General features: G+C 36.0%; 2 protein-coding genes across 2 annotated transcripts; one reads left to right on the top strand and one right to left on the bottom strand.

The window, feature by feature from the left end:
- Positions 1-553: 553 nt before the first annotated feature.
- On the bottom strand, positions 554-11,400 carry Rabex-5 (Rabaptin-5-associated exchange factor for Rab5). Its single transcript, XM_019061282.2, has 8 exons — positions 10,973-11,400; positions 9,463-9,647; positions 8,579-8,715; positions 7,483-7,749; positions 6,322-6,451; positions 5,493-5,590; positions 3,757-4,913; positions 554-2,647 (listed from the first exon to the last, which is right to left on the bottom strand). The coding sequence occupies exons 2-8, from the start codon at positions 9,618-9,620 to the stop codon at positions 2,549-2,551; spliced, it is 2,046 nt and encodes a 681-aa protein (XP_018916827.2). The 5' UTR covers positions 9,621-9,647; positions 10,973-11,400; the 3' UTR covers positions 554-2,548.
- Positions 11,401-11,561: 161 nt separating this feature from the next.
- Positions 11,562-14,897, top strand: eIF3k (eukaryotic translation initiation factor 3 subunit k). Its single transcript, XM_019061283.2, has 4 exons — positions 11,562-11,761; positions 12,663-12,879; positions 13,629-13,848; positions 14,653-14,897. The coding sequence occupies exons 1-4, from the start codon at positions 11,709-11,711 to the stop codon at positions 14,814-14,816; spliced, it is 654 nt and encodes a 217-aa protein (XP_018916828.2). The 5' UTR covers positions 11,562-11,708; the 3' UTR covers positions 14,817-14,897.
- Positions 14,898-22,100: the final 7,203 nt, after the last annotated feature.

Here is a 22,100-nt window from a genome sequence, read left to right as displayed (position 1 = left end):
TATACTGACAACACATTGCCAAAAATTGTTTTTCTACATTGGTAGGATGAGTTGATTTTAATTACTTTACAAATCTGTTTTCTTGATCATGACCTTGAATTCAGGCTAAAATAACTCAAGTAAAATCTTTCTAAAATGCTTGAAAAGCTACATATACGCTGCCGTGGTAGGGAAAAACGCCATGTGAGCTTTCAGACATTGCTAAATTTCTCCTTATAAAATACGAATTTTCAAGGAAAATTGAGGATACTTTTCTGTCTATTTTTCAGAGAATTTAGTTTACCATTTAATCCACAGTATCAAAAAAGTTCAAGGCAGAATATTCTTAAATGTCCTCAAAAATAAATATTTTATAAACATCCGGATGATCATACAGCGGTTTTTCTTAGCAAGGCAGAATAGCTTGTGTTTATTTTTCTTGCAAAAACTAAGCATTAAATTGGAATTAGAAACCAACCAAACTCAGTAAAACCAATTAGAAAAAAAGGATTTTTTTTAAATTCGTAAATTTCAGGAATTTCATGCAGCATCAGGTAGAAGAGACAAATCGACATAAAATATCAGACTCATTATATTAATGATTTAACAAATAAAACAATGATTTGGTTTGACATGCAGACAAAAAATACATAAAATTAAGCTACAACTGCATTGATTGAAACCCAATGCAACTCTTATTAATGAAAAAGGAACTTTCTAATGCTCTTTCTTATGAACATATAAACCAATGACTCGATTAACATTTAATTATGAGCAAAATTTATACCTACTTCAAATCAAATCCACTGATGATTGAATATTTCCTTTGATTAAGTGCTAAACAAAGGGGCAAATAGAGACTACACAGAGGAATATTTTCTGTTGAATTAATAGAAATTTCAATTGATAATTCTCAGGTAAGATTTTCTGTTGAGTCAACAAGAAATCTCCATACTTTAAACAGTGTTTCTGTCATTTTTAGGAGATATCCTGTCACTGTAAGGAGATTTTTGGTTGACTTGACAATTCCTGTCTGGGAATTATTAACTGGAACATTTTTCTCAGTTTATTCAAGGCCAAAAAGAACACTAGTTATACTGGCTCCTGTTAGATTTAAAAAGATTGAGTGCCTATTTTCATCAAATCATCAAAGATTCTCCCCAAAAATTTTAGAAGATGAATGATACAAATAGAAGACTCCAGAGAAAATTTTTAATTATCATCAACTTTTAAATTATTATTAATTTAAATTTTTAATTATCATTCATTATTTTAAAGTTACATGATTCTATGTATTCAAAATTTTGATGTTAAAAGACATAATGTAATTATTTCAAGTTTTTGTAAGTTGAAAAGAAAAACTAGGCTTTTAAACTTCGCACTGATGAATCATAAGTTAAAAATATACAAAAATAAAACAGAATAAAATAAATTTAAAACCCTCTTTTGTTCTTTGGAAGTAAGTACAAGAGAATTACTTAAACTTACTGGGTATGAACAACTTGTACTGCTAAAAAATAAAAACAATTTGCGATCGGATAGATTTAACCAAAATCAAGCCTGACTACATCAGCCATTGCTTAATTTCTTCTTGTGTCTTATTCTTTTACCAGTAAACTAAGCAACACTCTGACTTGCAATTCTGTGTGTATATCCTTCATAATCTATGGACAATCCAAATAAGTTTGGAGACATTTTATTGTTCATTTCTCTCTTAAAAAAATAAAACAAAAGAGGAATTTAGGCAACAAGAATAGCATTTAGGCTGAATCTGTTGAAGTCCATCCAATGGGCCACTAGATAAGCTCTGGACTAGAGGGAAACGTCACGTTTTCTATTCAAAATCTTGCGTACAAAACGATTTTTACGATGGAAAGTGAGGACCAACCCCTGAACGAGATACTAACAAGTATTTTCAACAAATATCAAATGAAAGTTAGATCATACTAATGATGTGATTTGTATTTTTGCCATTCAACCAATGTTGATTGTAAACACTTATATCTTGTTCGGGAGCTAATCATCAGGCTTCTCTTTGTGTGATTAGTTGTTCTTAAGTAATTTTGAAGAGGAAACATGATGAGTAGTGCTTTAACTGATACCTTGTCTGGTGGACCATTGTATGTGAGGTACACTCTTTTGACTTAGACAAACTTTTAAACACTTGCCATTAATCTTAAAGCTTATTTGGACTTTAATGAGACTTACAGAGTGCTAGAAACTGCCAAATTTTGAAAGAAAGGACGAGGTCCAAAGTTCAGACGGTGGATTCTGTAAAAAGTATTCGGAGAAGCATACTTGGCTAAGTTTGAAGATAATACTTGATAAAATTAACTATTCCATCACAGATGAACACCGAGTCTAGATAAAGTTGAAAAATTCAGAGGAAAAGAAAAATTGCAGATCAATGGAATAAAACATTTCTGTTGGAGCAGAAGAGACCTGACTCTCATTTTTAACACCAAACGGCGCTTGGTTAAAAATTTAGTAAAATAAGTAATATGATGGAAAAAGACTCAAAAAGGACAATTAGTGAATTACAGGACTTACACCTTCTTATTAAAACCTATCATTTTGCTGCTGAATTATCCTTAAATTTGTTTTTATCACATGCAGCTCCTGTTTCGCATGGAATACTAGGAATCTGCCAACCTTGAACGGAAAATCCCTGAAACAGATGATAAACAGTACATTAAAAACATTTTAAAGTGAAATTTTGAGTGGTTGTCAATTATTAAAAAATTATAAATCACTTCTACAACCTGAGCGCCACCTACCAGTGAAAAACTTCTCCTTTTAACAAATATCAATGGCCAAAGTAGAAGAATGCATGGCCATGGGTAAATTCCCAAAGAATTTATTTCAGGTTACGCTTTACGATGTTGCAGACTTCCTGTCATACTGCATTTCTTAAATGGAAAACAAATAAAAAAAATTCTTTCATGCTACTATGATTTTTTCTCTTTGAGTGAAGAAAATTTATTGAAAACTTCAAGGAATAATGTTCATTTGTTCTCCTTTGAAAACATAAAATAAGAGCAGACATTTTACAACAGCACAACTCGGTTGAATTGTTTGGGAGTTTCATTATTGATATCTTCAAGGGAGACATTGAAAGTCTCTTCTTATGTTTTATATTTTTTAAAAGGACACAAACACAGTCTATATTACAAAGTTTTGTGATCTCTCTTCACTCATTTCAAAAAAATCTCATGAAATGGTTAGGAAAAAATGTATTTTGTTTTCCTTGAAGATAGTAAAATATAATCAAATATTTTCTAGCATTCCAATTGAGATACACATTCTCCGCATTTGACCATTTCTATACTTAGTTGAGAAACTTCAAATTTTTAATTTTTGAACAAATACTCCTGGAGGCCTCTGTTTGCAAGTAAAGCTGAGATGCAAATTTAACAGAACAGTTGTCACTTGAGCATAGTTTGGAATTAAAGGTGGATGCAATGTTACTTGAATTGTCATATCTTTTTCAACGGACAACATGTTCTGAGAGAATTTTATCAGAAAACTCTTGGTGATTGCTTCATATTGGTTTCAAAAATTTTCAAATTCTTCAACAGTTAGGGATGTAATCTTTGCTGTTCCTAATGAGAGTTGATCCTTTAAATTGTAATAATAGTCAAACTTATGAAAGTTGTAACTTTTAAAAAGATAAACTGGGATTATACAACTTCTCATTATTTCTGGAGATGTTTACCCTACATTCAACATAAAACTCAACGAAACATACCATATACAAAATTCAGAATAAGTACACACCTGATAGTCAACCGTAGGGACTGGCTGAAGAGGTGATTGTAAAGCTAAGCCAGTTTCAGAGGGTGACTGAGTTTCATCCAGGAGAGAAACTGACGATTTTGGATTTGTCGTAACAACCTCATCGCTGACTGGAGATGAAAGCAACGGTCGTTTGGATTCATTTATAGAAAGTGAATCGACACTGTTTCTGTCCGTGTTTGTTGCTGAGTCTATCGAGTAATTCAAATCAAATGATTGCATCGACTCAGTATCAATGGAATGAATGTCGGAGGAATGGTGGGAGGCTGGGGCCTTCAGAGCTTGGTATCCACCCAAGTTCTCATCAGTTTCTGATGTGCTGATATCTGATAGATCAAAATCATAATGGACATTTGTCAGAGTTTCGTCTGCCGTGGTTGATGGTAAATTTGAAGAAGGTGAAACTGGCGATAATGGTTTGGTGAGTAATGATGATTTCACGATTGTTTCAGTGCCAAAAGGAGAGTCATCATTCCCAGACAAAGTAGTTTCTTTGCCGGAGACAACAAATGGAATGATCGGAGGAGGTAGCTCTTGGACTTTTGGATCATCTGCATCCAAGGCAGTCGGTACTTTGGTTGGCTTTAAAACCAGCGGCCTTTCTTGCGTTATTTTTTCAGCTTTATTCAACACTGTTTCTTTGAACTGGTTCATTTCGGACTTGAATTTCGCGACATCATCCATGAAAACATTGTGACGATTTTTCAAGTCCGCTAATACTGCAAGGTGCTCGTTGATCAAATGTAGGCCTTCACACATCACGAGAGCACATTCCCAAGTACTTGTTGGAGCGATATTCCCCGACATGTACTGCTCAAATTCTGTTTCGTCCATATTCAGTGACTCAGCTGTCAAATTTTCGATGAATGCAACTGCACAAGATAGATTTGTGAAATAATAACCACCCTCTCCTGACATCGATCGACTTGCAATGCAAAATCTCGTGATGTAGTTCATGTTTGATTTTAGCCTAGCTGGATTGGCTTTGAGTACAACAAATATTAAAGCCGGAAGAAATTCATCTGCAGATGCAGGACCACCCGCAGAGCAGTGGAGTAATGAGAGAATGTTGCGACAACATCGAACTATGCAAGCCAATTTATCTTGAGGTGTCTTTACTGAATCCATATTAAGTAATTCTGAAAATAAAAAATAATACTATAAATTTACATAGAAATTCAACAAAAGTAAATAACTATGGCGAATATCATCATAAAGACAAAATGGAGTCCTTCATCATGCCACACACATTGATCCATTGTGAGATCCGTGTTAACTGAGACGATCAAACAATGACAGTAAACTGCTATTCAAATACACATACACATTTGTAGATGCGTCTTTCTACTTTGACTTGCTGAAAGGTCTTGTGTAAAATTATATTTGAGTTACCATGAGCATTTCTATGACAACCTGTGCCAATGCTGATTAGTTTCTGCCATGAAAACATCTCCAAACCATCCGGTTGCAACCAAATTTTGGACGTGCTCTACAAATAGAGGAGGCTGAAAATTTTTATTTTTGACGGTTTCTAGATTTTCAACTCTAGTGGAATAATCGGACTTTGACACACATCCTAAAATTATCCAAAAATTTAACAAAATCTTGATCAACGGATTTTTTTGACCATTTGGCAAAAACCCAGTGTGTTGCAGAAAATTGCTGAGGCCTACAAAAATATGCACCCCCAAAACAATTTGAGAAAAAATGTGCCTTACCTAAAATAGAATTGTAAACTAGGTCTCTCACATCTGCATTGGTTTCATCTATGCGACAATCTAAGTGATTTGCATTAATCCAGTTCAACCTCCTAATCCTGAAATCAGTTCAGCAAAATTCAAACATTAATCAAATTGTTACTAGGAAGTTATTTTTGATTATTGGAATACTTTAATGTTTACATAAAAAATGCGGATATCATTTTTAAGTGAACAGGCCAATTTTTTAAATTATTAGGGTTGAGTTTTTACAGACATCCTTAGATTATAAAAAAACCTTGAAAATAGGTAGTATAAGCCTTTTTAGTGTATTCTCCAAAGAAAATACACTATTGTTTTTCTTTACAGCGGAGCCCTCTCTCTTAACTTTTCATTCACAAACCCTGTCTTACAACAGAAACAAACTTATGATACTGTGTCTTGAGAATGTACGGAAAGGTGTTCAACCATGGATTAAAAGATAAATTTTACCGCAAAAGAAGGCTTTAATCAAAACATTTAAAATTGTTGTTAAACACTGAACAGGTTTAAAAATTCCAAATTTAGCAGCCAGTCCCAAATTGTGTTTTTATCTTTATTTTCAAATTCTTTTCTTTTCTTTCCTTTTTTTCCATGCCTACTTCCCTAGAGATGATAAATCATACAGATGAAAGGATAGTTAAAAAAAAAAGACTTAATGATGAAAATCCTCTTGAACTTTCAAAGTAAGTTGTTGAGAATGATCGTCACCAAGTATGAAAGTAAATTGTGTACATATCATTGCCCTAAGATAATTTTTGTGCAGTCATTAAGATGAAGCCAAGAGTCGATAGCGTGTCACATAGCTTACCGATTTTGGATTGACAGATCTTTTTCTTCATCGGCAGTTGATGGAGGACAGAATAAAAATCTATACAGACAGGTCATTATGTACTTTTCCACATAATCAAGTAACATTTCTTTGTCTTCCGAGCTTACATCTACAAAAAAGAAAAAGAACTTTAAAAACTGGCAAATTGGTAAGTCAATGATAATAATTACTACAGCAATGGTAAAAATGCACCGTGATTAAGGAGTTCTTTGGAATAATCACGCATAAAAGAAATGATAAGAGTGAGAAAATGCAGATGAAAGATTCAAATGCGTGAGTAAATATTGATGAATTTATGAATTTAAAAACAGTATTGAAAGGTATACTCTCCTTGATAAATTGGCTTAAAGAAAGACATTTTCAAGTTACCCAGCACTTTAAAGTAGTGAAAGCTGCAAAATCAGTTTTAAGTGGTCTTTAAAAGTTGACTAGAAATACATAAGAAAACTAGTACACTGTAGTGAAGGAACATTTTCATGAATTATTTAAGGGGCTTCAAATGAAAGCTAGAACTTCGAATCTCTCTTTCTCGGCTTGAACTTGATACAACTTGGCAAGTTCCTGCTAAATTTGGTCCATGCCGATTGATCCAAAAGTCCTGCAACGCTCCCATGATTCCTGCGGGTCAATTGTTGAATCGTTATTGAATGACCGATAACTCCCTATCTTAACAATGTTATATATCAATCAAGGTCATTTGATAACGATTCAGGGGCAATCCTGCCCCTTTTCAGAGTAGCCCCCTTTAACTATTGGAGGATTAAAGCCGTTTTCCTCACAAAATTTTAAGTCTCTATCTCAATTTGTTTACAAGTTACAGGGGTCGTGGTGGTGCAAGATTTGTGGATCACCATGTATGATTCAACAACTGAATGATCCACAGGAAGTGTTGAGTAACTCATCCGTATAGCATTACAGCTTTGCCATTAGCACACCTAATGTTAGAAGTGAGAAGCTGTGGGTAATTTTAAGATTTCACCAAAAATCAATTTGATTTTTGGGTAATTTGATACCTACATAGAAAAACTCTTTTTTGGGCGGAAGCAACAATTTTCAACAGCTCAACTAAGTATTTTATTCTTTGACTTGGTTGGAGGAGAAAAGAGGAAAAAAAGATTGAAGTTAGATTCATGTACTTACGAGCATAATCATTGTTCAAATTCATTCTTTTCGACAATATCTGATACTGTGTCTGTGCTCGATCTGCGATATCCTCAACAGGACGATTTTCTTTTTCGATATCTGAATACAACTTCTTCAGGAAAAAAGCAATAGCTTCCTCTATATCATTCACTACTACTGGTCCTACTGTTTTCAACACACCATCATATTCTTGTTTGATTCTATCTAATTCTGCTTCGATTTCAGATCCTGTGACCACTTGAGATCCAGCTAGTCGTGGGGTTGCTACAATAGAAACAAACAGAAATATATTAAGTATAAACGTAGGTATGAAAACTATTTGAGAGATAATTATCAATACATATTGATGGCCAAAAAGCCTTGTATCTCCATCCCACTGTATCAAAATTTCCACTCCCATTTCATTTTTCTGAAAGGAAGCAAGCCAACTTTAAAGCTTGTTTATACAAAATATTCTGATAACTAAGAAAAAAAATCAAGGAAGTTCTCAAGAGATTATGTTCGCTAGTTTCCCAAAGAAAAATAAAGTATTACAGGAAGTCCGCCAACGGAGGTACGCATACAGTTTTGCATTTTGATCATCAACTAAATATTTTGTTTTTTTATTTCATTTTCCAAAGCGACCTACTGAGGAGTTCATGGTAGTTGTGTCCCTGCAAACTCACAATGAAAAGGCTAAAAATAAGGGTATCGCAAAGATTAATGACCAGCACATCCAAAAAAAAATGTATGATAAATGCATGAGTGGGAAACTCTGTGGTATTTTTGATTCATTTTTATTTCAGAAAAATAATTCCAGACTTAGGCTAGAAATTGGAAAATTATTAAAGTTCTTAAGTTTAACTACCTTGACATTATTGAATTATAAAACGTTTTTAAGAAGGGTTCATTTGTAAGAGAAGAGAGGGGGAAAAAAAGAAAAAAAAAAAAAAAAAAATAGTTCAGAAGAACTGGTGTTTCTTCTTCCCTTCCTCCACATCAAAGTTAAAGAAGAACAACTAAAAATATTCGGAGTTTTCCTACTCTTTTTTATTTTATTTAAGTTTGGGATACAGCTCAGCCTTGGCTAGGTAAAGATGCTGAATTTTCTCACCTTTGGAATTTGATGATTTGCTGTAAAAGGGTAGTTTCAGAAATTTATTCTTTTTGTCTGTTTGCTGTCTTTTCTTTTCTTCAAACTTGGTGAACCTTGAGAGAGCTTTGGGAGATTCATTATTTGAAGATTTTTCTCTGTAAAAACGAAAGAATGAAATGAAACAATGATGTTAGGTCAAGAGTCTCTATTTTCACTTGGAAATGGCACAAGTAGTAAAAATATCGCACTGAATGAATTAAAAACATGTAAATAAAAGTAGGCACCTAGTGGTTCCATGTATTTAGTTACATAACGGTGAAACTGCAAAAATATGTACCTCAGTTGCAGAGTTTCAAATTCTCTGCTCTTTACTTTTATTTTCTAGAAAAGGACCAAAGTAACATATTCATTTGTTTTCACAGAATATCTCTCACATTGAGCAATTTTCCAAGTAAAAAAAGTACAGATCCATGAAATCCACAACATTGCAAACAGAAAAACGTGTTTCTGCAGTTTTGCCATCGAAATGTTACTTCATTCACTTTGAATTTGACTCCTTTGTATCTAGATCCTAATTTCCGTGAACTTGAAACAAATGAGAGTAGGTATGAAACTCAATTATTATTCGTTTATGTTTTTTTGGAGGGACTGGAGGGGGAAAGAAAAGAATAGATAAAAGTCACATCAGTCTGAATGCATCAATCATCAGTTGGCCCATTGGTTAGCATGTAAATATCTGTTGAATGGTGCCATTTTGGGATGTGACATTTGCCTATTCTTTTCTTTCCCCAGTTCTAGCAAGCCTCCGATAAATCTGTGAGAATCCCACTGAGGATCTTAGGTACAGGCTGGTATGTTATAAAGATTGAAAACTTGAAATAGATATAAGTAATCTAACTTACACTTCTGGTGCTTTAGATTGTCGCTGTCTTTGAAGATTTTGACGGTAACATTTAGAGCAAAATCCTTGAGTGTGAGGGGTTCCATAGAATCCACATCCATTTATGCACAAAAGATCTGCTTCTCCCACTCTCAGACTTGGTTTTTTCTCCGTGTACATCTTTGAATGTGGTTTGTGGTCTGCTGCCTGAGTCATATTAAAAAACATAGAACATTTTAGGATTAGGTACAGAAATAAAATTTTCAGCTTAGGGGTAAGTAAAACACTAAATACCACAGTATTATAAATGTATACCTAACTACCTAACAGAGAAAAAAATAGCTAGAATACTTATGGCTGAAGTTTGAAAAAAGGATGAAACAATGAGTTTTGGTGAGTTTCCAAGCCATCATTGATCACCGGGGTCAAAAACTCAAAAACTGAGGCTACAATTTTTATTGTCGTCGGTTTAATTAATTTTTGGAGAATGACACTAACTAAACCTAAAAATATTAGCAAAACACTGAACATTTTCGAGAAAGTAAGAACGAGTCATCATGACCTTGTCAGTTTGATATCCTGCTATTTTCATGAAAAAATCAGCAGTATCAATCAGTTGTATGTCTGATTACACTCAAATGTTGGTCTAATCAATAAGAATTTTGAATATTCTGTGGACATCACAGTAATTATCAAACTGCCTTAGCCACCCTTATCGATTAAAGTTAAACCTCACCCTAGATAGGTTCACCTTTTTCATCGGCGTACATAAATATTGGAACTGCCATTTGCGCGAGCGAGTGAAGAGTAAAAACTTCTGTGCCACAACGTCTACCTCATGGACCTTCACAACCATTGTGGTATAATCTACATTAGAGAGAAAGTTCCTCTCTTAAGGTGATTCGATGGACGCCATATTTTGTGTCAGAACGGCATGCGATATATCGCATCAATTAGTTCCATATTTTCAGCTACTCGTCATTTTTCTCCTATTTTGAGATCGCACTTCTGTTGTCTGGAGTCTAAAGCACTCACTTACCAATTTTAACAAAGAAATTCAACGTAATAAAGGCGTGGTTTTTTCAGAGAGAAAACATCGCATTCGATACTAATATCGAAACTGCACTCGAATGCGATATTTTCTCTCTGAAAAAACCACGCCTTTATTACGTTGAATTTCTTTGTTAAAATTGGTAAGTGAGTGCTTTAGACTCCTGACAACAAAATTGCGATCTCAAAATAGGAGAAAAATGACGAGTAGCTGAAAATATGGAACCAATTGATGCGATATATCGCATGCCGTTCTGACACAAAATATGTCGTCCATCCAATCACCTTAAGTTTGAATGGGTTGGCTGAGGTTGGTATTGAGCAAGGAAATGGGGAGAGAGTACCCTCACATATTGAAATATGCTCTCAGTTCCTCTATGTATTGTGTATTCTAAACCGAGCGTAAAATGTACTCTGTTGAGTAATGTAAACCAGAAGGTGAGAGCGAAAGGCAAAATATGCAAAAGATGCTGATTTTATACCTGATCAGTTGTTCACCCAACGTTACGAATAAGTTCTTAGTAAGAACTAAGCAATCCAAACTTCAACTTTCATAACAAGGAGCAGCAAAGAAGCGAACTAAATAAAGAACTCTTTAATGAAAAAGTTTTTTGGCTGAGCCATGACACTGCACATTGCACAAAACATTACTAATTTCATGGGCGGAAAGAGTAGAAAGACATAATGAAAGTCTGTAAGATTGCCATACTCAACTATTTCTCACTTTCTGAGATAATAAGATAAAGAACCTGGTGAGGCTAAAAGCAAGTTTATAAGATGAAATTCCTGAGTTTTAGATGAACGGAACCAAAACTTTTCACCTAGAATAGCAGCGAGTACTTGCACTTGTTCAAGGAAATAATTTTCTGATAAAAATTGATAACAAATGACGTTAGACGTCAACAATGGTGACTCACACCATAGAGTAAAAACCGTACACAGAGTTAACTTCATCAGTAAAGTATTTTTGCAGTGTGTGTACTCTACATACACCATCTTGTTATATTGAACCAATCGGATGCTAGAAAAAGTGGTGCATCAAGGGAGAGGAGGAGAAGAGGAAGACCGTCTGTCTTATTCCATGCCCACACGTTAATTCGCCGATAGGTTATGTCTCCATCTTGTACTTTTTATCAACATCAAGCTTTATGTTGAGCTTTTTTCAGTGATATTTTCAATTTTACGTCTTTTAACTCATTAATACTTCAAACAGTTACAATGGCAGAAGCAATGAGACAGGAGATAGCATCTATGCTGAAGGGTATTCAAAGGTATGTCAAACATGTGGTTCTTCTTTCTTCTAATCTTCCTTCTCGCTCCGCGTACTCTTTGCCGCATTGTTGAAAGGTAAATGCCTTGTTCAGTCACTAATCTAAAAATGCTAATGCTTATAGCTCCATCCATAGTGATGAACTTGGAACTAGTAAATGCCAACAGCTCAAAGCCTTCATCTTGCAAATGAGCAGAACACAAATTTAACAGCAACAGACAGTAGTTAGAGCTCCCGCATCGTATGTTGAGACAAATGTCAATCTCCGATTAGCTCTGAATTCGCACCACTCAACAGGTTAATACATGTAGTCAGGTGGCACCACTGGTGAATGGTGACATAAACAATACTTTGACATTTGTCTCAACATACGATGTGCGAGCTCTACTGTAACGTGAAGAGGCCAGTTAAAGAACTGTCCATCAGTAAAATCAAGTTTTTTTGGCAGTAATAGTCTCTGCAACGATTACACTTCACATTATATCCCATCGCACTTGGTCCTGGGTGACCCAAGGGTAATGAGTCTCATGAAGAACCACCAAATGGAAGGAAATACTTTTCTGTGTTTACCGTCGCTAATCTCAGACACATACCGAAGTAAAGCATAACCGAAATGGGACTCCAATTAAGTATATTTAATGCACCTCCCTGAGCTAAACGCACTTCCCCAATCAGTTGTGTTATAAGATTCACCATAATTTACTTTCTGACTGAAATTCAAATTTTCTGTAACTGATGCTTGGATTTCCCCTCAAAGTGGTGTGGACCTAGCATTGCTCTTCCGTCCTGTGACTGACAGTATTCAGGCTGCATTTTCAGGGATTGTGCTTTATCTGTCAAATTAATTAATTCCAATTTTTGTTCACTTTTGAAAGTACTAACTAGGAATTCCTCATTTTCAGGTACAACCCAGATAATCTTCAGAGTGTAGAACGTTATGTAACATTCCAAGCTAAAGAGAATGCATATGATTTGGAAGCAAACCTAGCAGTTCTCAAGTTTTATCAGTTCAATCAGAGTTATGACATTGATATGACCTGCACCATTTTATTAAAAGCGTTGACAAACCTGCCTCACACTGATTTTGTTCTTTGCAAATGTTTATTGAACGAAGGAATAGTAAGTAACCTATGTATTTATGACTAATTTCAGTGTTTATTTAAGGTGGATTGGGTATCTTTTAGTCTTTAGGAAATATTTTTCCCTTGAGTTCATTGTCCCCAGCTGTTTTACATCTTGTTGATCTTTCCTTTCTTTCATTGGATCAACTTGAATGAAGATCATCTGAATACCATGGAAAAGGTACCAAACAGGGATGTAAAAATTGTGTTGTCACAAGAGCTCTTTCGTGTAGACTGTAGATACAGCTAAAATTTGAAAGCACTTTAATCTTTTTGTGAAATTGCAATACTCGGCCAAATTATATTTATGGTTAAAAGGTTCCATTGAGGACTCAGTGCCTCAGGAAGTCCGTGAAGATCCTTAAATTTCTGGAAAACCGTCAAAATTTTTATACCCCAAAGTGCTAAAATATTACAAAATCTTATCATTCTGATTATGATTGTTTAGCAAACAGGGTGTTTTTTGTGTGTTTTTTTGTTCTTGTTTTTTTGCCAGGGTCAAAGATTGAAAATGACGAATATCATTGTCATTGTCCTAACCTCATACATTATTTACCTGTTTCTTTTCACTTTTCACTCCTCAATGTTTATTATGAAGACGAGAGTTTCATTTTAAAGCATTGTTTATGGCCTCAAAAATTTTTCATCCTTTGAAGTAGGTACATGAAATTTTTTTTGGGTATTTGTCGCAGCAGAAAATGTTATTCTTCTAAGTACCTATTATAATTTGTGATTCATAATTTACAGGTGCAAGAATCTAATGTCAGCCGAATTATTCATTTGGCAAACCTGTTGGAAAGCTGCGATTTCAAACAGTTTTGGGCAAGATTAAGAGAAATCCCTGAACTGCATCGACATGTTGTCGGATTCCAAGATTCAATTCGTAAATTTGTCTGCCACGTAATTGGAATAACTTTCCAAACTATCAACAAGAATCTTCTAGCTCAGCTCCTCGGAGATGTTGATTGTAAGCTTTTTTTATTTATCTTTTTCTCTCAAAAACTTCATTTAAATTTATGAGAGCAGATTGTATAACTTTTAAGACTATCTTCTCAGAAGTAGTATTACTCAACTGGGAAGTAGAGTAATTTTTTCTAATGAAGTAGAAAAATTCGATTTTCCTTTTTCATCAGAAAACATTCTTTAATATCCTAAAGAATGAGCCATGAGACTTCATTTTCATTCAATACCATTCAATATTTATCATTCTATGAAAGTTCCTTTAATTTCCGTATTAAAAGAGGGTACATAAAGTTGCTTAGTGGTTAATCCAGCAATTTTGTATCCTAAATAGGGTTGCACCGGTGAAATGAAAAATATGAAATAGGGATTGAAAATTTCCGTGAAATATTTCATGAAATTTCACAAAGTTAAGAAAAATATGAATCACATTTTCAGGGATTAGGTATGCAACATGCACTAAAAAGCACCAAAAAGCAATAACTAGTTGCCTCTTATTTAATTTTGTGTGTATTTGATAATATTATCCAATAATTTTTATCTGAAATGTTTAAGATTTTATTTTTCATGAAAAATGTTAACCCTGAATTCCTAAACATGGTAGATTAGAATTAAATGGCTTTTCTGTGGAACTTTTTATTTTAATCAATAAACTTTGAACCACCATGACTTTTGTTTAGTTTGACGTCTTGGGAATTGTTATAAAATTTTTGTGGGACACTCCTACCTTTACTTCTCCAATTTTATTCACTACGTAAAGCATACCTGGATTTTTTCATTAATTTCACTCCAACCTTTTGAAATGTTTCAGCTCACACTCTAAACCAGTGGATTCAGAAATACAACTGGAGTCTACGATCTGATGGATATGTTTTTGTAGCAAATCAAGAGGCGTGCATCAAAACCAAAAATATCACTGAAAATATTGCTTTTGACTCCGTCATGAATATAATGAAGTACTGTCGGCAGGGATGAAATTTTTAGTTATAAGGCTTTTTTTTATTTTTTCATTAATACTTTGTCAATGTCAAAATAAAAAACATGAAAAAACTCTAACCCGGAAGTGTTTTGTATTCAAAAAGAAGTCAAGTCCTCACCCTCCTTATTTTTTGCATTAAATCATAAGCAGGAAAAAATGCATCTCAAATCTTAATCTTGGTGCATGATATGAACATTAGTATGGAGAATCCTTAGTAATATTAAAGGATTCAAGGTTTGTTAATGTTAAAACTTGGAAATATAGAGGCTTCAAAAAAGGTCAGTTGATACGAATCCTTTGAAGAGGAAAACCTGCTGCAATAAGAGCCGCCTTTATCATACAGGTTCCAAGGGGACCAAGTTTAGCAGGAAAGCACGATATTTTTTTTCAGGGTTCCTCGGATTATTCCATCTAAAAAAATTCATTCCTGATATTTCCGAGTGCCCTCAAATTCCCTGAGTTTTCCAGTAACGGATACCTAGACCATAGGGTAGACAAATATTCCTAGGTAAACTTCATTAATTTGAGAGTCAAGGAGGATTCTGAAAATAATTCTGAGAAAATCACCATGTTAAAAACAACTTTAGCTTTATGATCAAACTTATTTTGACCTGTAGCCCACCCCTCAAAGGAAATTGAAAAGTCATACCATTTTTCAATGGTTTATCTAACATTCTTCTATACAATACTTTCTCTCTTAAAGCTTTGGGTCAATTTTTAAAATCTTTGAAACTTTAAGAAAATTTTCACCATTGTCATTCCATTCCCTTTTTGGAGAGGAATAGCAAAAATTATCTCTAATAAAAAGTTGGGAATGCAGAAAAAGTTGCTGAGGGTGTGATCTTAGGGTGGTTCTTATTTTTCGACTTTTCGAAAATCAAAGGTCCGACCCCCCTAAAAGTTGTCATTTGGTGTAAAAAGATCCTACAAAAAATTTCAGCCCGATCGGATCATCCTAAGTGGTGCCGCCGGGGCCGACAAGTCTCCAAGCGGGAACTTCAAATTCCGGACAATTGCGTTTTTTCGTCATTTCGCGAATTTTTTTCTCCCCTTTAAAATGTAGCTACGGCTTTAAAACTTTTTGAGGCAACACACTTATTAACGTACTTTATGAGAAAAATAAAACAATTTACCTCACCACTTTGAAAATGCCCCCTTCCTCCCCTCAAAGTGGCCACATCGTGCGATTTCGCCGATTTTTCCTAACATTCTGCCCAAACGGTGTGCCTTTCTTCTACCATTAAAATGTCGCTACGGCTTTGAAACTTTTTGATGTAACACACTTTTTAGAGTACTTTACAAGAAAAATATCAAAACTTACCCCACCACTTCAAAAATGCCCCCTTCCCCCCCTCAAAGTGGACACATCGTGCGATCTCGCCGATTTTTCCTAACATTCTCCCCGCACGGTTTGCCTGAACGAATTTAAATTTTTTGACAAATCAAAAGCAATGACGCTTCAGATTCATGAAGTAGAGTGTCTGCCGAGTTATTTAAGCCAAGAAGAAAAACAATCTGTCGAGCTCCTGGAAAATAAAGTCGACTTAGAAGTATTTTATGGCTAAAAGGGGCAATCTACCGATGGTAAGTTCCGTTATATTACTGAAAATAAATTTCCTGGATAGTTACAATGCCTAGGTTTCTTGAATATGGTTTCTTTAAGTACTCGAACACTAAAACCACAGATTTTAGCAACACGGTAAATTTTGAAGACCTGGAAATACTCATTGGAACCGAAAATTTCTCAAATTTTCCATGAAGCTCTCCAAAAGTGGCGTGCTTTCTGGACCGTCGATTCGGCCATCGAACCGAGTTTGAAATGGAAGCTTATAAAGACCTGAGGCTTAAAGAAAAAGATCGATTTGAGCGTAAGAACGGTTTCCGAGTCTCGAGGGGGGGGGGGGGGGGGAGCAAATCCGAGCTATTATTCGCCGTTTTCTAGTTGAATTTTCCCCCTTGTAAAATCGGGAAAAATCGATAAAGTGCATCGATGTATCGAATCCTTGACATGAAAATCGAATGTTACGTCAAAAAATTGTGCAGTTTCGATAGGCTGAACATGTGTGAAGAACGACTAGAAGCCCGCGGCAACATCAATTATTAAACTAGAAAACGGCGAATAATAGCTCGGATTTGCTCCCCCCCCCCCCCCCCCCCCTCGAGACTCGGAAACCGTTCTTACGCTCAAATCGATCTTTTTCTTTAAGCCTCAGGTCTTTATAAGCTTCCATTTCAAACTCGGTTCGATGGCCGAATCGACGGTCCAGAAAGCACGCCACTTTTGGAGAGCTTCATGGAAAATTTGAGAAATTTTCGGTTCCAATGAGTATTTCCAGGTCTTCAAAATTTACCGTGTTGCTAAAATCTGTGGTTTTAGTGTTCGAGTACTTAAAGAAACCATATTCAAGAAACCTAGGCATTGTAACTATCCAGGAAATTTATTTTCAGTAATATAACGGAACTTACCATCGGTAGATTGCCCCTTTTAGCCATAAAATACTTCTAAGTCGACTTTATTTTCCAGGAGCTCGACAGATTGTTTTTCTTCTTGGCTTAAATAACTCGGCAGACACTCTACTTCATGAATCTGAAGCGTCATTGCTTTTGATTTGTCAAAAAATTTAAATTCGTTCAGGCAAACCGTGCGGGGAGAATGTTAGGAAAAATCGGCGAGATCGCACGATGTGTCCACTTTGAGGGGGGGAAGGGGGCATTTTTGAAGTGGTGGGGTAAGTTTTGATATTTTTCTTGTAAAGTACTCTAAAAAGTGTGTTACATCAAAAAGTTTCAAAGCCGTAGCGACATTTTAATGGTAGAAGAAAGGCACACCGTTTGGGCAGAATGTTAGGAAAAATCGGCGAAATCGCACGATGTGGCCACTTTGAGGGGAGGAAGGGGGCATTTTCAAAGTGGTGAGGTAAATTGTTTTATTTTTCTCATAAAGTACGTTAATAAGTGTGTTGCCTCAAAAAGTTTTAAAGCCGTAGCTACATTTTAAAGGGGAGAAAAAAATTCGCGAAATGACGAAAAAACGCAATTGTCCGGAATTTGAAGTTCCCGCTTGGAGACTTGTCGGCCCCGGCGGCACCACTTAGGATGATCCGATCGGGCTGAAATTTTTTGTAGGATCTTTTTACACCAAATGACAACTTTTAGGGGGGTCGGACCTTTGATTTTCGAAAAGTCGAAAAATAAGAACCACCCTAGTGTGTGATCTATTTAAACCACTGAGAAAGAGCTAGTTGTTAGGAGGTCGGTGAGTTGACAGAAATAATTTGATTAAATACTCAAATCGCCCCATCTCCGTGCAACGACGACCTACGAATGCAACGAGTTACACATTTTGTTATCACGAGCGGAAAAAATTGACGGCGCGCTGCGCCGCGCGCGCCGGGCTGATCGCACTGTGTTTGACGCAATGCGTGAAGTATCCTTGCAATATTGTAGGCGCTACGCGTTTCACGCCAACCGCTCCTGACCGCACTGTGTTAGACGCAATGGGTGAAATATTTATGCAGTCTTGTAGGCGCTAATATGTGTTACATGTCGACCGCCGCGCGGCGCTGCGGCCTTTTCAAAGGCGAGGTCTGGATGCAACTTTTCGTGTTCTCGGAATGTCCGTGTTGCATAATGCGAAAAATTGCGGACTATTAAGCTTTCTGAAGCATATAACGTATGTTAGTTACCGAGTTCTCAAGGGGTCTGCACGTTGCATTTGCAATCGTGTCTACCGCGAAATCCTCGGAGTTCGAATAGCCGTGTCGCCACTGCAGCGTTGCCAAATGGTGCACATTTTCCACCAAACAATCCACAAACGTATCACGGATGTCAATCCCCCCCCCCCCTCAAAATTACCGTAGATAATATTTCCGAAATTTACACCATTTTACAACGCTGCTGCCAAGGTGATACGCAGTGTTCGAAACCCACAAGCGCCAACGCGCCAAATGCACCTAAAAAATCGGTCGTGGCGCCTAAAAAATGAAGACTGCGCCATCGTGGCCCCTAAAAATCCCCCCCCCCCAAAAAAAAAAAATCATGGTTTCTCTGTTTAGTGATTTTTCGAAATTTCCCCCAAGTAACAGCTACTAGTTCTGCAACTGAAACATCTTGCGTTTAACTTGTCACTAAATACGCTGTGATAGGCAAAAAGTCAATTTGGCCCCTAAAAAGTCTTCAATGGCCCCTAAGTAATAATCGAGCTTGATGCGCCACATGGCTCATGAAACTTCAAGGTAAGTTTCGAACACTGGTGATACGCGACTCACCTGATTTTTGAGGATTTCATCGTAAATACGATTTTAAATGAAACGCAGAATTGAGAACTAATAATCATAGCAATTATTTCACCTTTTTAGTATAACAAACTGATACTTTCTCACCTCCCTCCTCATCCGCCTTCTGTAAACTCCTCCAAAAGAGATAGGCGAGTCTCAATTTGACCTGGCTTGGAATTTTAATAAATAAATAAAAAGAAGGACGCGAAACAACTTACTTACACACCAAAATACCAACTGTCGGACTTGCCCCCTTGAGGACGCTTAGGGACCTCTAATTTTTCATTTATTTACTTATTTTTTCAAACTGGTCATTAATTTGGACACGTCATAGCATACTGAGCAAACTTATCTTTAATTTGATTACGACTTCACCTATCTTCGGCTGTGCTACTCACGGACCCTTGGATGCATCCACCACAAATAAGTCAAGCGGAACCAACACAACATGGATTTGGAGCAAAGAAAAGGACGCGCGTTGATAACGGCGCTGAGATACAAATATTCGTGTTTGGTGGATGTCCGTGCTGCATCTAAAAAATTGAAGGCGCGAGGCGTGAACTCGCAGTCCTCTGCTCTGTATGCTGCCAAAAAGGAGTCGCCTCAATTTGGGATGGAAGTTAAAAACGAGGGCCGAATACATCTCTCCTGTCGTTGCATGGCTTGGTCGACTCGGCTTGGGGCTTCTAGAGGTTGTTGTTAAAAAATGCCCCTGATATTTTACTGTTTTCCTTTTTTTAAAATGTTTGATATCTGATTATTTATAGGCCTTTATCTAAATCTCGCGTGTACCGGCCCCATATAACCCAAGGGACATGTGTTTTTAGCAAGCTTTCGGGTCAATTTAACCCAGCTTGGGCACTTACTGGTTAATCAAAGTTGCAAAACAGAATTCCATGAAATTTTAACGATTTTTCAGAGGCTGCCTATGCAATATGCAATAATTATCCGAGAATTCGAAAAAACTCTGAGATTTGACCCATGGTAGTTTTTCCCCAAAATTTCGGAATCAAGATAGCACCATTTTCATGCGTTTCATGGCATAATGATTAGTCCATTGCAGTTTTTTTTAAAGAATTTCATGAAATTTCATTTCATATAATCTTATGACATTTTGAATATCTGATTTTCTTATCTTAATTCAAAATTCTATACGTGTAAAAAGTGAATGTCAGAATTTAAATTTTAACCTTGTCACATCTTTCCAAATATTTTCCAGCTCACAAGACCCCTTAGGACTCCTTTGAAAGGACGCCATGACCGAAAAAATTTGAAATCATGTTGCGTGACCCACTTAATTTTGTATGTATGATACTTTGAGATTATTTTTATCAAAACAATTGGTATACCGGTTTCAGGACATTTTGTCAACGATTTTTTGTCCGCGCACCTTTTTTGTCCAGTAGTTTACGACCGCACGTAAAATAAGCAACGGTGACTTGGTTCAAGCGTTATATTTTAATCGGCGTGTAAAATTATATTGACAGTATGGATAAATGAGAAATTGAGAGAGAAGGAGACGTATTGTTATGGTTGCTCATTTTCTAAATGAAATGTTATTACTTTCTCCTTTTGAATCATCTTTTTAAATTGTCATTGGTGAGTATTTGGTTTTATTTCTATCCTTAAAATATTCGATGTACAATATACCTTATATGTGTATAGGTACTTTTTTTTAATTTTTTCTTTACGAAATTATTACTTCATTTTGAAAACATTTATATTTTTAAAATGAGACAAATATTTGTAAAACCTTTCCCAAGCGACATTAATCTCAATAAGCCGCAGTTGTGCCGACAGAGACTGCAAAAATGAATAAAAGAGGAAAAAAAACCAAGAAGCACGCAATCTTTAGTTTTAACCCATTTGTACATCGATCTTTTAGAGTCAAATGCGTCAAATTTTGAGCGTTTGGTTGCGCGTACACCTCGCTGTAGCACAATAAAAGCACAAAATGTAAAAGAAAAAATTAGTGCTTTGGAAATCATTAAATTTGACACGGAACCAGCAATATTTAAAAAACACACATTATATTATTATTTTCCTTTGATAAATTGATACATATTTTTTTCCCATCAATTTAAATGAGAATAATCAATGCAGAGTGTGCAAACATTTCAAAATCCTGAGTTAAAAAACGCTGACAATGCGAGTATAAATATTAAAGCCCAAGAGAGCGGAGCGGCGTGCTGCCAGGCTGCAAGCGCGAGAGGCTCACTGGCGCCTACAAACCTAAGTGAATACTTCACGTATTGCACAATGCGTGAAGTATCCCCTTAGGTTTGTAGGCGCCAATGCGCGTTTCGCGCTGGCCGCCTGCCCTTCGTGCGGCGCGGCGGCGCCTGAAGCAACTATTTCACAACAGAGGTGTTGCTCAGTATTATACGAAATTGAACGTATTAAGAATGACAGGCATCCTTTAAAAGTACAGATCTTTCCTCGCAAAATAAATCAAGATACTTATCGTATACTGGAAAATTCTAAGAATCTTTAGCTGAGGCAAATATAGAGGCTCATCCGGTTCAGGTATAACAAGGTGGAGGAATCTTGAAAGATAATTAAGTCCTGTTACACCAAAGAGGTGGAGAGAGTTTTCGTAAATTTTGTCTCATGGAATTGACGCTACCCCATTTTTACCAAAACTCTCAACTATATATTTTCTTCGTTGGACCAAACAGACAAAACAAAAAAACAAGCAAACCCTCATTCTTCCAAGACACTTTACATTTTCATCCAAAGCGTCGTGAGCAATTGTCGTTTGCATTTAAATGTGGGCTAATTAACTTTGGGTCTCAACTGGCACGTGAACCAAAACTCCCGGGCCGATAAAACGCGTGGACGTAAATTACTGGAAAAAACCGGTGCGCGGACAAAAAATCGTTGACGAAATGTCCTATAGCCGGTATACCTCTATCTGACACCATGTAAAAATGATTTTCTGTTCATAAATGGTTCCTTTCAATTCTGTATTAGTGGAGGGGCGCTGAAATGAATGTGATCAGG

Source organism: Bemisia tabaci, chromosome 3, assembly GCF_918797505.1.
Source record: "Bemisia tabaci chromosome 3, PGI_BMITA_v3".
Taxonomy (NCBI): domain Eukaryota; kingdom Metazoa; phylum Arthropoda; class Insecta; order Hemiptera; family Aleyrodidae; genus Bemisia; species Bemisia tabaci.
This window is presented reverse-complemented; position numbering and strand designations above follow the sequence as displayed.

Bases quoted from the DNA above. Each gene is read 5' to 3' on its own strand.
- Rabex-5 (XM_019061282.2), bottom strand. From the start codon at position 9,620: ATGTACACGGAGAAAAAACCAAGTCTGAGAGTGGGAGAAGCAGATCTT. The intron at 7,750-8,578 runs GTGAGAAAATTC...TTTCTATTGTAG, and splicing joins CAAATCATCAAATTCCAAAG to CAACCCCACGACTAGCTGGA. The intron at 6,452-7,482 runs GTAAGTACATGA...TCTTTTTTGTAG, and splicing joins TTTGAACAATGATTATGCTC to ATGTAAGCTCGGAAGACAAA.
- eIF3k (XM_019061283.2), top strand. From the start codon at position 11,709: ATGGCAGAAGCAATGAGACAGGAGATAGCATCTATGCTGAAGGGTATT. The intron at 12,880-13,628 runs GTAAGTAACCTA...CATAATTTACAG, and splicing joins GTTTATTGAACGAAGGAATA to GTGCAAGAATCTAATGTCAG. The intron at 13,849-14,652 runs GTAAGCTTTTTT...GAAATGTTTCAG, and splicing joins GCTCCTCGGAGATGTTGATT to CTCACACTCTAAACCAGTGG.